This window comes from Malania oleifera, chromosome 7 (genome assembly GCF_029873635.1).
Source record: "Malania oleifera isolate guangnan ecotype guangnan chromosome 7, ASM2987363v1, whole genome shotgun sequence".
NCBI classification, from domain to species: domain Eukaryota; kingdom Viridiplantae; phylum Streptophyta; class Magnoliopsida; order Santalales; family Ximeniaceae; genus Malania; species Malania oleifera.
In genome coordinates this window covers 66,782,419-66,800,550 of record NC_080423.1, presented here as the reverse complement: position 1 = coordinate 66,800,550, position 18,132 = coordinate 66,782,419, and the positions used below count along the sequence as shown (strand labels likewise).

The 18,132-nt window shown below is 34.6% G+C and overlaps 1 protein-coding gene across 2 annotated transcripts in view; it reads right to left on the bottom strand.

Annotated features, from left to right (window-relative positions):
* Positions 1-12,684: 12,684 nt before the first annotated feature.
* Positions 12,685-18,132, bottom strand: part of LOC131160408 (uncharacterized) — a 66,588-nt gene continuing 61,140 nt past the window's right edge. Inside the window, exons 14-15 of one of the 2 annotated variants that reach the window (XR_009138035.1) lie at positions 13,139-13,716; positions 12,685-12,999 (exon numbers count right to left, since the gene is read on the bottom strand). Coding sequence is in view for 1 of the 2 variants with exons in the window: in XM_058116068.1 (XP_057972051.1) it covers positions 13,564-13,716 (153 nt within the window). In the remaining variant the exon portion in view is untranslated. Of the gene's footprint in view, positions 13,717-18,132 lie in introns of both variants that reach the window. The other variant, XM_058116068.1, reaches the window with a different exon arrangement.

The window sequence follows — 18,132 nt, the reverse complement described above, 5'->3', positions numbered from 1 at the left end:
AGTGTTAACATCAAATCAGAGTTCATGGAACTCAATTCTTTTTTCTTCTGGACAATTCTTTTTACGCTAGTCTCTGTTTTTTATTTGCTAACCTAGCGGTGACATCTAGTGGGAAGATAGAAACCTAGATCTTGTAGCCTACTCAAATTGAAATGCCTGAGCCACCCCTAAGAATAGACTTAAGTTCACATGGGCCATTGTACAAGCTTAATATCCCAATTGATCATGTTATGAAATAACAAAAAAGTGTAATGATTGGCCAAATTGATCATGACAGACAACAATGAAAATTAGCATAAGAAAGAATAAGAAATCGGAATGCACATAAATAAAATGATGATGGCCTGCTCCCAGAAATACCACAAAAAAGGTCAAAGACATGACACATTTTCCACGTATAAAAAGATTCTTCAACGTTTAAATGCCTCAATGTATTCATGTCCAATTGTGAATAAAGTTGATTAGGATGTCCTCGATAGATATGACGAGTAGGTAAGAAGATGGGTAGGGTGAGGACGAGACACCACCTCAAAAAAAAAAAATAGATAGGCTAGTTCTTCTCAGACTAGTTCACATCCATATACTTAGCGTTTGGTTCCTTTCAGTAATTGAGGTTTTGAATCGCGACACTCTCCTCACATATGAGCGGTGACCGATTTCTTTGATTGTTTGCTTAAGGGTATATATACCAGTTCGGAGGCCCGAGTCCAGCGACCGGCTCTGTAGGTGTCAACTATATTCTGGTGTACTAAGTCATACACATCACACACTACTCGAGAGTTTCACCTGTTGATCTCGAACTTATATAGTGGCATTAACTCTGATTGTGCCGCTGAATCTTCATGTGAGGTATCTGTTCTTAATGACATATAACCGATGAAACTTGCATGAGTGCCACTTCCGAAGTTTTTGTGCAATATGATATGAACGAGCTTGTGTGAAATTCAGTTATATTCTTGTATGTGAAACGGTATGGTTGTCGCATGTGCATTAATTTCATGTCACTGGAGTTCGTAGTTGTGGGCACCGCCCTAAAATTCATTCATGTTATTTGTTAGGGGCTAGCAAAACGTTAGTTGAGGGGTGTGATTATACGCTTAAACTATATAATTAGGCATTTTAATCCGAGCAGTAGGGCTTATATTTTTAATTAAATGCATCATTACTATCAATATTTTAGCAAAGTGTCATATTTATAATTTCGGAGTTTTATTGAGCAATTTTTGAATTTTTGGCATTTTTTTATTGCAGGAAAATTCCCGAGAGCCAAAACCGGCATCAGTTCATAATTTGTGCATAACTTTCCCGTCCAAGCTCCAATAGAGACAATTCAAAATTCTAGAGAAAGACGAGAAGATTATTTACAACTTTCATTCTTTGAGCTGCAAGAGAAACGGGCTCCAGGAGAGTCAAAAAGGGCTGTATTCAAGAAGAGAAAATTGAGAAAAAAAAAGAAGAAAAAAAATAAATATCAAAGCAACTTGATGTGACCTGGCCATGCAGGCCAGCTTGGGTTAGCTCTATCTGGGTCTAGGTTTCTTCCCCTTCTATTTATCTCATTTCTTTCCCTTTTTTAAGATGTGCCCCCACGCACCCTATTCTCTCCCTTTCTTTCCCTCTCTTCTCCTTCCTCACTCTCTCCCTTTCTATGTGTTTCTCGGCTCCTCCCTTAGTCTCTCCTTCTCTTTTAGTCCTCCTCTCTATTCTTCTTTAAAAAATTTTCCATGTTTCCCTACTTATTCTCTTTTTCTCTCTATTTTTCCGTTTCTCCCCCTAACTCTCTTGGCTCTCTTTCTCTTACTCTCCCCTCTCTCTCTCTCTCTACCTCGCATCCCCTCCTCTCTCCTCCTCCTCGCGTCTCTCAATCTCTCCTCTCGTCTCCCCCTCAGCTCTCTCATCTCTCCTCCTCTCTCTCTCCCTCTCTCTACTTTTCTCTCTCTCCAGTCTCGAATCACTCTCTGGTCCATTCGTCCGCCCTCCCTTCTTCTCTCTTCACTCATCCGGCGATCGTCTCATCTTACTCTCTCTCTCCGTCTCTGCAATCGCTCTTCACCTCTCGTCTCGCCTCTCTCTCAGGGACCCCATCTCTCTTAAGTCGTCCTCCAGCTCTCTGGGGAAACGCCAGGTCCGCTCCTCGGTGGTCAGAGTCCTCTCCACCTCGTCATCCGAGGGCCTCACTGGATCATGACTCCCAAAAAAACACAAAAGGGAAACCCTCCTCTCTCATCCTCACACGTCTCCCAGTTCTCCGTAACTCCCTCCCGGGAGTCGAAACACGCAATCAACTGTCAAGAGCGGGTCAATCATCTCTAGTCGCAGGCCTCCTCTCTCATCCTATCGCGTCGTCTTCCGCTCCCACCCTCTCTCTAACACTCTCCTCAAAAATAATCAGTCTCTCCCTCCAGCTCAGCCCAATCCCTCTCGACCCGTTCAACTCTTCCTCGTCTCTTATCTATCTCCCAACTCGGGTCGCTGTCTCTACTCGACCCTTCGGACGGCGGGCGTCAACTAGGTGCCGAACACCCCGTCAATATATGCGTCGATCTCGTTACGACTCCATCAGGCACATCCACTCCCAGTCATCATCCTCTCCATCCTCAGTCAAATCCTCTCTCATCCCTCTCTCTCCATCTCCGGCATGCACGATATTCGATCCCAGTCTCACTCAGAGGGCATCTCCCCTCACTGCGCCCTCTCCATACGTCGTTCTCGGACCCTCGTCGACTCTCTCTCTCTCACTCATCACAGCTCAAAAAGAAAAGAACAAGACGAAAAACGACCCAAAGCTCTCTGCTCGATCGGTCTCGCACACGATCCATCCCCCTCACACCAAATTCCGTCCTGCTGCGATCAGCGTGAGCTCGCTCTCGCGGATCACCACCCTCTCTCGCCTTCCGTCCGCCCCAAGTCTTCCACCTCTCTCTGCCAACTCTCGGTCACATCCGGTCCTATCCCCTCTACTCTCGATCCCTTCGATCTCGAGGCCGAACTCACCTCCTCTCCGCCATCTCTCCGTCTCCCGCTCTCCAACTCTGTGCTCACATCTCACTATCGAGTCACTCGGGAGCACACGACTCCGACGTCGGGCAGGGGCCCACCCGCGAGCTCTCTCTTCCGCTCCCGAACCCTCCAACCACCTCCGCGAGCTCTCCGGACCTCCGACGTATCTCTCCTACCATTCTCTCCGTCCTCTCTCTCTCTCTCTCAGCTTCCCTCTCCCTTGTTCCCCTTTGCAACACTTTCAAGCAGCAACCAGTGAAGACACTGAAACCAGTAGCATCTGAAGCTAGAAACCATCCCCTGCTCTGCTGCACGATCTCCTCCAGCTCTAGTAACCACTGTGTTTGCGGCCAACAGCCAAACCACCCGAGAGCAACCAACAGCCACAACTCTATTGAGAGCACCTATCACAGCAACTCTCGGCCAAACCTCCTGCCATTCCAGCCACCATTCGAAGACTCCACAGCCTGCAACTCTTCTCCAGTACAGCTGCTGTCTGCTACCAACCGAGACGTCGGGACCATCTCTCTCTCTCTCTCTCTCTCATCTCCCTTTCTTTTCCTTCTTTCTCTCTCCTCGTCTCTTATCTTTTCTTTTCGTTTTTTGTTTAGACAGTGACTGATAAAGTTTAGTTCTTAAGTTTTTTTTATTTGTTACCTAGCTAGATAATGATAAAGTTTAGTTTTTTTTTTTAATTTTATTTGAAATTTGAATTTTTTGAACATTGTAAGGTATTTAAGTTTTATTGAAATTATTTATTTATTTATTTGCTCTTAATTAGCAGTCGATTTAAGTTAATCGTCTAAATTAGGTCCGGTTGTTTTTTTTTTCAAGATTTAATTTTTTGTTGAAGTTCGATTTAGTTAGGGTCGGTTTTATTAAAGCTCGTGTTTTTATTGTGTTTTGTTATCGTTTAAGTTGTTAATGGTTTAATTATTAGTTCGAGTTCTTGATTCTTGTTAAAGGTTCGGTTTTTTATCGTCTGCGTTTATGCTTGTGTGAGTTCATTATAGTGTGTTTTAATTACGCGTGTTTCAATTCTTGTTCGATTGTTAACGTAGGGTTTTCGTTCTTGCTATTTAGTTTAGTGCATGTTAGGATTAGAGTTTTAAATTGTGTGTTGTTTAATTTGTCAAAAGTAAAGTTGAAACAACCTTGAAAATCTTGAATTTGAACGGAGTTCAGTAACTTTTATTTTTCAATTGGGAGAACGTAAAATTTGAGATTAAAACGCATTTTTTGAGGAGATGATCTATCCCTTGGGATGAATATTACACAGCGTAACTCCTATACTTGGGATAGCTTCCGAGCTGCTCATTTTTCTAGTGAGTCAAGTTTTTTGCGCCGTTGCCGGGGAATGTCGGTTTTAGTCTTAAATTAGTGTTTTCCCATCATTTTAATTAGTCTTATGAAAATGAAAAAAAAAAAAAAAAGAAAAAAGAAAAAAATTGAGTTTTGAAAAAAAAAAATACACAAATAAATATGAGTGCATTTGCACCGCGCACGATGATGGACTTTTTGCAGCTTGAATACACTACTGCATCCTCTTCCACTGTTTTGCCCAATGAAGAGCTTGATTTCATGATGCAGTGCATGAGGACATTATTGCTACCCCAATTCTACGAAACGGAATCTGAGTGCCCTTATCAGCACCTGTTGATAATGTCAAATCTTACAGAAGACGATCCCAATACCATAACAACAATTGCTCTAATACTAATTTGTTGTGATATGGATCATATAATGAAGATGCACAGCAGAATAAATAACAACAAGTGAATGTAAATAACACACACACAACCAGAACAAGATCAACACAAAGATTTACATGGTTCGGCAAAGCTTACATCCACGAAAGCAATGACACACAATTTCACTAAGGAAATCAAATTGTACACAATACGCTTCAATAATAATCACTCTCACTCTCAAAATATGCCCAGATGACATATATAGAGTTTCCTCGGAGGTTTCCCCCCATTTGGCCAACCACCCAACATTCAAAAATTCAAAATATCAAAAAACTGCCACAGCCCAAGCACCCCTCGTTGATGAACACAGAGTATCGTCGATGAGACCAAGAATACCCTTTGTCAACAAATACAACACTCTCGTCGACGATGCTAGAAGTCTGAAAATATCTTGCTCTCGGTAATTATTCGTTGATGAACTTCTGCTATTCCCTCGTCGACGAGTCTGTTGTGCTGCTCCTTTCATGTTTTTCCTCCTTCCTTCTTTGCTTATCAAAACAGAAGTATAAGAGCCACAAATAACACTTTATGATGATCATTAGCAGAAATTGGTGACTTTAGGGTTTATTAGCCACAAACTTCTTCTTCATTTTTTTTTTATAGTTGTTGTCACAATTGTTCTTCTTCTTTTTCTTAACTTATGCTTTTCAGCAATGTCGATTGGAGAAGATGAACATAGCGAGTGTTGGGGTGAGGTGCTAGGTTTCCCTCCTATATGGACGATGACTATTATGTGTTTGGTCCACTTGGATGTCTTGGCCAATGCCCAAGTTGATTCCATGCCTAAGTGGAAGAAGAAGATTTTTTATGGTTTGGAATAGCCCACTTAGGTGTTATAAAATGACTAATTTGTTGCATAATTAATTGCAATTTGACTGAAAGATGACTGATCATCTTTGGAGGAATTAACGACACCAAATTAAAGAGAATGTTGGCCTACCTAGGCTTACGACTCTTGATTTTGATGATAACAAAGTAAGGCTATCTAATTTGCTTCAAAGTGGTGATATTTCAGTTAATAAAGACAAAGTGGATTTCGAATGATAAAAGGGACAATTTCGGAAGCTCATGTCAAAATTCAGATCAAATGAAGCTTATACCTCAAATGACATATCTTGAAAGCTCACAAGGAGCAAGGAACATGGAAGGCCCTATGTCAAATAAATGATCCATAATGAAAGCTTAAAGAAGTTTGAAAGATCAAAGACCAGCGACAAAGAGAACTCAAAGTAAAGAAGAGTTAAATAAGCTTTTAGAACAAACTTTGTAAGTACTTCAAGTATGATTCAAGTATGACTTTTCATTTTGAAGCTCATTAGGCAAATGAGACTTAGAGACCTTAGTTTTAAGTCTCGGAACTTATTTTTCAAAGAAAAACTAATTGATATTCCAAGATTGAATAAGCAAAGAAGAGAGAAAACAAAAATATTTTAAAACAAGAAATAATTTGTTGATAGGCGGCTGACTGCACACGAACAATCAACTGCCATGTTAAAGGTTTTAAAATAAGCAGACAAAAGTGTGACAGTTAACTGTCTAAAGCTTGATAGGTGACCGTTAGTGTAAATTGAGACGACTGCTTGTGTTTTTCCAGTCGTCTGTTACCATTCTGGTCATTTAAAAAACCCAGTTGTTTAGTGACAGGTGCTTGACTCCCTGTTGACAGGTGACTGCCACCTTACTGCTTATGCATTTTATACGTGAAATACATTGACGGCCGACTGCTAGAGTCCTCATAGTCAACTGTCATGCGACAAAATTTGAAAAACATAACGGACATATTTTGAAATATTCAATTGCTTGGGGCTTAAAATTATTTAAATCTTGGACCCTACTCCAAGTAAACTTGGGGAACAAGTTAGATACTTTTCTACATCTACAAATACACCCAAGTTAATTGATTCAACACACAAGAATTCAATTCAGCATTCAAAATCTCTCTCAAGTGTTCTGAAATTATCAAAGCTCTCTCTTGCTGTAAATTGGCACGGAGTTTACTAAAGTCTTGTTGATTCTCTCACTGATATTGTGCTACAAATATTAATTCTTTCATCCATTGAAAGATTCATTCGATGAATACTTCTAGAGCTTCAATCTGAATTTCATATTGTGAATTACATTGAAGTATATAGTTTTGAACTGTACTAATCAATCTGAATTTCATATTGGCTGGGTATAAGCTGAACCTTGTAAAAATCCCGGTCTCACTCTCTCTTTCCCTTACTCTTTATTTTCAGCACATTTAAATTGCGTGGATGATTTAAATTCCTAAATCATATATACTACGTATATTTGGAAATCAAGTAAACTTAAAGTGTAATTTTGATTTCGGATTGCAGAAACCGAAAGGGAGTGATTTGGTTAAGTCATACTTTACAGAAACCATACGGAAGTACGTTACTTGGTTAACACCAAAAGATAAATTTACTACGAGTTTATTTGAATTTTGAATTTTGGGAAGAGTGTGAATGTTTTGTTGAAAATCATTTTGAGAAAGTTAATTTGTTATCAAAAGGATTGCAATTAACCACAGGACTTGAATCAAACTTTCATATTTTTAGGGCGACAAATAAACAAGAGCTGAAATCTTGCATCTTATTTATCTTGGTTTGAATATTGTGTTTTGGATAATTGGTTTGGTTGATTGATTGGTTACTTAGTTGTTTAAATAGTTGTGTTGTTGATTGTATAAAAGAAACTAAGTTCTTGTGTGATTGACAAATTAAACAAACAAGTCAAGAATTAGTTAAAAGAAATAAAAGAAGGTTAAGAAGTTTTAAAAGGAATTAAGAGAAATTTTCAAAATCCAATTCACCCCCACCCCTCTTGGGACTACATCTTTTTTTTTTTTTTTTTTTCAGAGAATTATAGCTGAGAATTACCGTAATTTTTGTATATTATGGTGAGAGCCAAGAAAGGATAAAGACAAGAGAAAAGCAAAGAAAAAAATTGGATCAAAGTTGGGATTAGAGGTGTTTGTGTAGTCAAATTAATCGCTATGATAGGATGGTTTGTCGTCCAATCAAGCTGAATTTTTTGCACCATGTTCGTGACTTATCTTTCTTCAATCTAATCGGGTTGATTGTCATTTGGAGGTCATTTGCTTTGATTTTCGTGACTTGGACAATAACCTCTATTTTTAGTGAGACCATTTTATTTTTCTTGAAGTTTGATTCTACCTTTTATTAGTGATGGTCCATGTTGATTTGTATGTCAAATTTTTTTTGTTCTTCATGAGTTTAGTTGATATATGTCTTTAGTTTTAACTGGAGAAGACCTATTGTAACCTACTATTTGACATAGTGGAAGACTGAAAATGAACTTCAATCACGTGGTTTTCCCCTTTATGCTGAAGAGTTTTCCACGTAAATTTGGTGTTTCCATTGATTGTGTAATTGATTTGTATTTTTTATGGTTGTTGATTATTTTAAATTTTTGGGTAATTAATTATTCTACTTAGTATTAATTGAACTAAGGAAATGTTTGTCTTAAATTTTGTTTTTTGATTGACTCACTCGAAAAATGAGCAGCTCGGGAGCTATCCCAAGTATAGGAGTTCAATTGTGCAATAATTAGTCCAAGCGCCAGATCGTCTCCACAGGGAATGCAGTTCAATTCCAAAGAAAATAACAAAAGAATTTACAGAACACAGTTCAAATTCGGGTTTTCAAGGATATTGAGATTCTTTTTTTTACAAATTAAAAGATTGTGCAATTTAAATTATAAATCCTAACACGAACTAAATTTAACAACTAAATTAATAACAAGAAACAACCCTATGTTTAATCAGACAAACAAGAATTAAAATTCACGTTTGAACTTCGGAAAAATACTAAAGATGATAGATAACTTTAAGCAAAAACTTAAGCATGCAATTGAAAAAATAACTCAATCAAACATAAACTCAAACAAAAACCAAAATTTTAATGTAATCAAGAACGCAAACTTAACTCTTTAACAATTTAAACAATAAACTAAAACACGATAAAAATTTAAATTTTAATTAAATTGAACTTAAAATAAATGGAACCCAACAAAAGTTAAATTCTAGAGAAGAAGACAAATTTAAATCCTAAAGAAGATATATATATTTTTTTCTTTTTTTTTTTAAGAGATCAAACCGAACTTTAACAAAAAAAATAACCCAAGTGAAATTTAACTCTAATGACAATATTAAATAAAAAGAGGAAGAAGATAAATCATTCTTTCATAATAATAACCCAACAAAGATTCAAAAGTTCAAAACTTTAATAGAACTTCAACTAAAAATTAATAACGTCCAACCAAGTATTTAAGTGCTAAAATAAAGAAAGTTAGAGAGAGAGAAAAAGAGAGAAAGAGAGTAGTGTGGCTTATCCGTATTGAAGTTGAAGCAGCAGCAGTCGTGTGAGGAAGCTTTCAGGTCCTTGGGTAGGCAACACATAAGGAGCTACAGTAGCAAGAATGGACAGCAGAGGGGAGAGGACAGCAACCCCTCGGCTTTGGCAGCACATAGCAGCACGGCAGGAGGCATAGAGAGCAGCAAGAGGAGCTTCGGGTCTTCCTCCAACAGCAACGGCCACAACACAGGCAAGGGCTCTCTGGTTTGTCTTCAATAGTAGTAACAATGGAGACGACAGCAAGGGCTTCGGGTTATGGCAGAAGGGGCTTCAGCTTGCAGCAGAAGGCCGAAAGAGAGGGTTTCTAAAAAAAGAGAGGGAGAGAAGGGAATAGAGAAGAGTTGAGAGGGAGCCGAGAAGAACAGAGAGTGAAGAGAGACGAGAAGGAGAGGGACAGAGAGGGAGGGAAAGTAGACTAAAAAGAGGAGAGGGGGTTGACTCTAGAAGTAAGAAAAGAAAGAAATACAAAGCACTCTTTTGGGAGCCCTACCCAGCGCCGCACGAGGAAGGACCCGGCTGCATGGCCGGGTCAAATCAATTTTTTTTTTATTTTTCTTTTCTTGTTTTTTTTTTCAATGCACAAACCCAATTTTGACCTTCCTAAAACGTGTATCTCTCAAAACTCAAAATATGAAAATTGTAGAGCACTTTCTCGACTTTTCACAGCATTTTCAATCACCTCGATCGGAGCTCGAATTGGAGAATTATGCTCAAATTACGAAGTACCGTAGACTTTAACATCCTTAACTTATCCTGCAATAATAAAATATCAAAAATTCATAAATTATTCAATAAAATCAAAATAATATAAATAGAACGTAATATTAAAATATCGAATATAATTAGACATTTAATTAAAAATATAATCCTTAATGTATGGATTTAAACGCCTAATTACGCAATTTAGGCGCATAATCATTTATCATCACCTCCATATCTCCCCCTTTCCCAACATGAAGTAACCTGAAGATTGGGGTGGCAAAGTTTGTAACTACATGCTATAGCTAGGGTTTGCACTCGGTACATTGAGAAGATGAACCCTAAGCAGCACATTTATGAAATTGAACCAATTGACTGATTTTTTATTTTTTAAATTTTATTCTCTGTTTTATGTTCCATAATTAGTTAAAATTAGTTTTCAAATGAATTAAAAATTAAAAATTTTGTGAAAAAAAAAAATGTATATGATCTTCTATTCTGGTTATTATTATTTTTAATTTTTAATTACATTATTATAGTTATTTCTATTTCAATATTATTTCTTATAAAAAAAACAAATATATTTCAAAAATTTTAAAAATTGTTTTCTTCAAGATTCCAGTTATAGGAACCTATTTTTTTGCTCACATTTTCATTGTTATTATTACTACTGTTATTATTATTTTTACTAAAATTTTAAAAATTCATAAAATTGTAGGAACTTATTCAAAATTTTTAGGTTATTTTTCTATGGTTTTTTCAAATTTTTAGGGCTTTCTTTTCTTAATTAGGATTTTCAATCTTAGCAAAAATCACAAAAGAAAAAAGGAAAAGAAAAAAAAATTAATTTCTTTATGCATAAAATTTTGTTTTTTATTTGTTTTCTTAGTTTGAAAAATTGGGATGTTCTAACTTTTGTAAGTATTTGCTTTCATTCCTTTAGATGGTTTTTCTTATTTTGAAAATATTTGACTCATCTTTAGTTTTAAAATAATATTTGATTGACTTCTTAAGAATTATTGAATTAGAGTTTATTTTGAAGATTTTAAAGTATGTCATTATTCTTAATGCTTTGAATAGTTTCTTCTTTTTGCGAATGAGTTCTTTGTATAGTATTTGAATTGAATTCAAAGAAAGAGGGGCAATAACACTCTAATGATTTCTTCAGGTGATGGAAATTGTGTTTTAAATCAAAATATCATGAATAATGCAAGGTGGAATTAAAAAAGGTAATAATAAATGACAATTGATGTGTTGGTAATATATAAATAATTTAGTCAATGTCGTTCTAAAGAATGGATGTGTAGACCATGTTAATATCTTTCCTTCACATAATTGTACTCCCAAGCATAACTCTAATTAAGCAAACCACAACTATCAATTTCTTACATCAAGTCTACCTTAAAGATCAATCAATCAATAGTTATTATGTGAATATAACCACACCTAAGTAAATAAAAGTTTCTTAACAACTTCATAGAACATTTAATACAATTAAACCCTCCCCTCCACCATCGAGGCATTAGATCCTAATTTGCACGTGTTGACAAAAAAATATTTATGATTATTTTCTAATATATTTTAAAGTGGAAATAGTAATATTTTTAAATTAACAATTTTAATTAATAATTATGTTAATTTTTATTCTCAATTAACATTGAATAACATAACATTATTTTTAAATTAACAATAATCTTATTCTTAATTTATATTATATCATATGATTATATTATTATTTAATGTTAAAATAGTTATATAACTATTTTTATTTATTTAATATTAATTTAAATTAGTAAATATTTCTTATTTTTCATATTATATTTCATCAATAAGTAATATGTTATAATACATAATAAAAATAACATATGACTATTTTTTAATATACGTTCTAAATTTCAAAATTACCACTAAAATATATTATCTTTACAAAACTAACCTCACCTAACATTGCCACTTCGAAACGGTCAAAAAATTACCTTTCATTACTTCTCAAAATTCACTTAGGGTTTGTTTGGATTAAGATTTTTGTTTGAAAAAAGAAAAGGAGAGGAAAATAAATAGGAAACTCATATCATTGTACTTCCCTTCCATATGAAATACTATTTAAAATAAAATTTATTTTAATAATATAGTTCATAAAAAAATATCATTGTTTCCAATGATGCCCTGAATAGAATGGTGCAAGTGAGATCTGAGGGCATATCCAACCATTGAAATAGCTCCTCCGATGCCAGGTTTGGTTTCAATCTCCAAGATATCATCATAAGCATCTTAGACAGAACTTGCTTGTGCGAGAAAAAGGGCTTAATAGACATTGCTGTGCTGTATGCCTCCATGGTTAATCACCAGACATTTCTTCATAGATTTAATACGTATATCCTATCCATTATATCTGATAAGACCAGACCAACTTTGATATTATCAATTTGTCCATAGAATTTGAAATTTTGAATTCAAAACGCAATTCCATGATGAAATTGAGGGTATATCACTGCCAAAAAAAAAAAAATCACATTTACTAAATTCAACATCCTAAAGAAATTAAATTTAGAACTTTTGATCGTGTATAATAATAAAAAAGGTACAAAGTAGGGATCTCATCCCATTAAGGAACTTGCATTCGGCAGGCTCACATTTTGGTAAATACTTTTGAAATGCCATTTGTTCTGGATTTCTTGTATTTCATCTGCACAGCAAACGTTTGCATGTGTACAAGAAAAACTCCTTAAATGGAAGCATTTTTAACCGCAACTCCATTTCCCATATGCATACAAAATTATATTTTACTTTGTCCAAATCCACACAAATCTAAATTCAAGCGTTGAACGCATACTCCTAACACAACCTTAACTATTGAAATGACAATTCGGAAACAATTTAATATGAATTTAAACATAAATATAAGAATGCGGGGAGGTAATTCTATGATACTCATTACATCCATCATAGAACCTTCCTCCATCAAACGAAAAGTGATGATACTTAAAATGTTGACATTCAGATTGTTCTGAACAACTAAACAAGCATGGAGACAGATTTAATAGCTAATGAGGAACAAAATAAACACACCTTTTTTTGGCTTTCAGAAACTGCAAATGGATTGATACCTCAACTACAACCTCAGCCACACCATATTTGTTGCTAGCCAGCTAGAATTAGAGATATTCCTTCTATTTCAAGGAGTCATTGTGACATATAACACGTTAGAATAGCCTCATGTCAATCTTCAAGGAAAATAATGCAATCTTTTGAAAAGTCACAGAATTATGTACTGGTCAATATCATTTTCTATCTGCCGCACATGCTTACCTTGTAGGCTATAGGCCTTCCCTTGAATGGAACTCCATGCACTCACAAATGTTTCTCCATCTGCCTCAAGCCTCTGGACAAGTGTAGCAGACACAGTTTGTTCTTCACATGGGTCACTAGATTTGTCATGCAAAACCCAAATACTTTTTGACTCTTTTTTTTTGCACTGTGAGTGCGCAAAAAGATTTCCTTCAGACAGAAACTGAAAACCCATTTGCAGAAGGCTTGCAATACAGGTCGCTATAAGCTTACAATTTATATATTGACAAGATATGGGGCGCAATTATATAGGAGCCCTGTGGTCAAGAAGCACAACAAACATGAAGCTTTCTACATCTCAATATACTTGTGCAAATTGGCTAAATGCAGCTGCAGTACTGAAGATGAGGTTTGCTCTACTAAAGCATGATGGTTTAGAGATTCTTTCAATCAGCATCACCAAGTCCATCACTCCCATCCCCTTTCTTGGATATGGGTGTAAACCGAGAGCTAGGTTTCTTGCTTTGAGAAGCAATTTCAGCATTCTTTCGTAAGACAGCTCCAGGTGAAGGGTATGGACGCTGCTGAAAGAGAGGACCCTGAAATACACAACCAGAGAAAATGACATCCTCTTGAGCTTCAATTTGTAAAAAAAACACATGGATAAAACAAATGCATTCTATGTGCATGCATTTTCATACTTTTTGTTTACCCCATTTTATATAGAGAATGAGAAAGGCAAGCCTAAAATGCATGTCATTTGATTTGGAGTTCTTATTACCAATTTAAGAGTGAAGGCAAGCTGCAGTTGGCTTTGAGGAGCATAAGAAAGTTGATTAACAAGAAGAAATCTTATATTATTATAAAGCAGATAAGTGGCCAACATTGGCCCTGGTGATGACACATCAGCAAATTCACAAGCCATATGCTTGACACATGTCAATCTACAATGACAGGTTTAAAAAATTAAAATATTAACAATGTACTTAACAAAACTTCAAACCTTAATTAAATATTAGATAATATGTCAAGTCTAAACATTGAAACAAATTAGTTATTGGCATTCACGATTGCTTACTTTTATGTAGTCTTATAGTTGGTAATAATAAGTTATACACTTAACAATAAAGCTTGGTATTAACAAGTCCAAACATTGAACCAAATAGTTATTGGCATTCATGATTGCTTACTTTTACATATAATCTTATATAGTTACTAATAACAAATTACACGCCTTTAAAAATCAACTAATCAAGCTCGGTTGAAAATCAAGACCTAAATTTACGCTTAATTTACTTTTTATCTCGCAATAGTAATATTTTCTACCAATGATATTAATTTTTTTTTTTTTCAACTTAAACATGCATAATAATTTTTGACAAATAATTACTTGTCTAATAAATTGTATATATCAATCTCATCTTATTATTAATACTTTTCAAAACTATGAATTAATTAATTTAGAACATTAGCACTTACTTTTTATGGTTATAAATTTATCTCAAAAAATTAAATTATGTAAAAAAAGATATGAGTCTTCATGTATAAAGGTACAAGTTATGCTAGTATGTAGAAAATATTCCATACCAAACTGAATGTACAATATATACACACATGCATGTACACAAACATTTACTTGCTATCATTATGCTCTTAGAAACATTGTATTTTAACAATAAACACTGTCATTCGACCTTAATCTTCAAGTTATTTATCTTTTTCTTTTTAATTTAGAAACATTAATCAAATAAATGATCTTATTGCATAATTAAAGCACAGGTAATGGACCTACTAATGTAGTAATGTGTAATGCATACAGTTCTTCATAATCAGGGTACTTGACAAGTTGGTATGTCAAAATTTTTTTTATGTATTGAATTCAAGTAAATATATATTGCATTACATTAATTACTAAATTATAATACTACATTGATTATGCAATCAAACCAATATTATCAACTAGTTATAATAATAGAAGGGAAGAGCTTTAATCTATTTATGGAATGTGAATATAGACATGCTAACAGTTTAACAGTTTCTTTAGTGGGAAAATCTAAAAAACCTAGGCATGGGCTCATGGGTGTTGATACAAACATGGAGCAGACCAACAGATGACCAACCTCCAAAGAAAATGTCACATTTGGTAGTTTTTAGCCTCTCTTCATCATGGCTATAAAAACCACAATCTGGATGATAGGATTGTGCCCGGACTTGCCTAATTGATCCAGACAGTATGAAGTATCAGAATCAAGTAGGATAGCATCAGGATTGAGATCCTGCCATAGGATTGAGAATCTGATTGGGATCCTACCAATCCTACTTGTACCACAGATAGAGATTTTTTTTTCTCTTTAGGATTTTAAAGAAAAATGCCCATCTATATGTTTATTGGCCCAAACTCTTTTTTTGCAATAGGCACAAAATTTAGTCCAGTTGGCTCAAATTTGTCAAAATTAGGGGCATGTCATGGGATTTTTCCGTATCAAATCAACAGAGCAACTGAGTATCCCCCGAAAGCTTTTTCCCTTTGAAACAGAGCTCTCTAAGACCTTAGAGTCCTTGATTGGCAAACCCTAAGTTGTCTATTGGAAGGCTGGGAATGTTCCATCTTCCAGCAGCAGCAGAGATCAATTCAGAGCTTTGAGATGGGCAGACAGCTTCAACAACCAGAAAGTTGTACAGTCAGACTGAGAGCTTAAAGTTGTAGGCTTGTAGCAGAGATGTATCATCTTCGTAGTTTGTACTTTCTTCTTTTATCCTATTATCAACAAGCCAACGACCCCTTTTTTTTTTTTTAAAGCAGACAGCAGACACCTTTTTCTTCATCATTTCTTTCAACTAACAAAAAGCTCCTCTAATTTCAACAAAAATATTTAAATGCTCTTCTAATTTCTACAAATATATATATGTTCTTCCTCTATTTCCTCCTTTTCCTACTTATGGTCGGATGACAGAGCCACAGAAGCAGAGAAGTTTACAGCAGTTCATTGAATTAAGATTAGCAAATTGTTCTTCCTTTTCTCTTAGCTTTTTTTAAAAAAAAAAAATTTCTTTTTATTTACGATTACCGTATAAACAAGCTAGCAACAATCTGCACTCTGTGGTACTTTGCAATTCAGGCTATTCAAGTTTTTGTAGGGTTAAGACTGTTGAAGGAAAAACCTGCTCGCTAGCAGGCAAGCTACATTCCTGAAATTTGTTTAAATTTCTTAAGACTTAATACCAAGCTTTTAGGCTTCTTTTATTGAGGGTTGTCATAAAATGCCAAATACATAAATATTTAACTTATTTATTTACTTTACATCATAAGTAGAATCTTATGATCCTTGATCCAATCCTACAATTGAATTTTTGCAGACCCCCCTTGACGATCCTTTGTAGGATCCTGATTCAAACAATCTTGATCTGCTAAAGCAAGGAATTCAAGCCTTTGAATTTGGATTTGTATGGAATTCCACAGAACTCAATAGTACTTTATATTGCATCTTGTCCAAATCTGATGCAGCAATCACGGTGGAAACAAAATGTAGGATTCGTCAGATTAACAATTTGAAAGATAAGGTTCATTGCAGGGATATGCAGCAGCAAAGACAGAACCTTTCATGCAGAAACAGAGCAGCAGATGCTATGGATAAGCAAATGGAAAGGGGAAACTCTATAATGCCTTCTTCATTACCTGGACTAACATAAGTAAAGTAACAGCCTTAGGAATTGAATGAGCCAAGTAAAAAATGACTATTCTTGACTACAACTATTTGTAACTTATCTGGATGCAAAAGACCTCATAAATAAGCTTTGGAACTACTCAAAAATCAACTTTTTAAATAAGTTGGACTTAGGAAATGATACATAGATACAATAATTAATAAATATTATTGCAACTAACAAGGCAATGAGCGGACGAACTTCTAGACTAATTTAGAGCCGCATCATTCCCTGCTCTCACCACAGTGTGAGTTGCCATTTCGATGGTTCACATATTCTTGGCATCATATTTAACGTAATCTCATGTTTTCTGTTTTTGCTACATCATTTCCCTTGGAGGTAGTCACTCAAGATTTTCTCTATCAAGAACTTATATTTATGATTGCAATCCCCAGTCCAAGTTCTCCTGCATTTCTTTCTAAACTTACAATGGTGATTAGAAAATTCTTTTTGGCTAGTGTTTGCAGATCTCCCTTGAGCTTTTAGAACATCCTGAACAGTTCCAACATTGTCGGCCTCTTTAAGACATGTTTTCGTTGTTCTACTATGGATTTGGCTTTCGTAGTAGCAATAGCAATTACTTGGTTAGGGGCCGTTGGTCATTATCAAAAATTAGAGAAATGAAAATAGAAAACCTGAAACAGAAACTAAAAACTAGAAATCAACAACTTGTTTGGTTAACATTTATAAAACTAATACAAATTATGGTTAACATTTATAAAACTAATACAAATTAAAAACTTAATTACAAAAATGCTCACTTTCATCTTTAAATCAAAATATTGTAAAAAATATGATTAAAATAATAAAATTACAAATAATATACATTAAAAAATTACTATAATAAAAATAAAATTTATTATAATTATTTCACCCAATTTTTCTACTTTCAAATTTACTTTACAATAAAAATTTTATTGGAAATGACAATTGAAAAATAATAAAAGTATTTTGTAATTAGCTTTATTATTATTTTTTGAAATCTATGCATATTTTTATTTTAATTATATTTAAATTCATATGATCATTTAATTTTGATTTAATTTAAAAGTGTATAAAATTAATAATTTAATCCAAAAAAAACTATTTCTAGATATTAAAATTTTTGGCAATAGGTTGCCAAAACAACTGAAAACCATAAAATTTGGTTTTTAGTTTATTGAAAAAGGGTTGAAAACCAGCAACAAAAACAAACGTGTTTTTGTAATCTATTTTTCACTATGGAGAAACAGAAACAAAAAACAAAAAACAACAACGAGACCAAATAGACCCTTAATTTCTTGTACAAATAACTGATTGTCAAAAGCCAC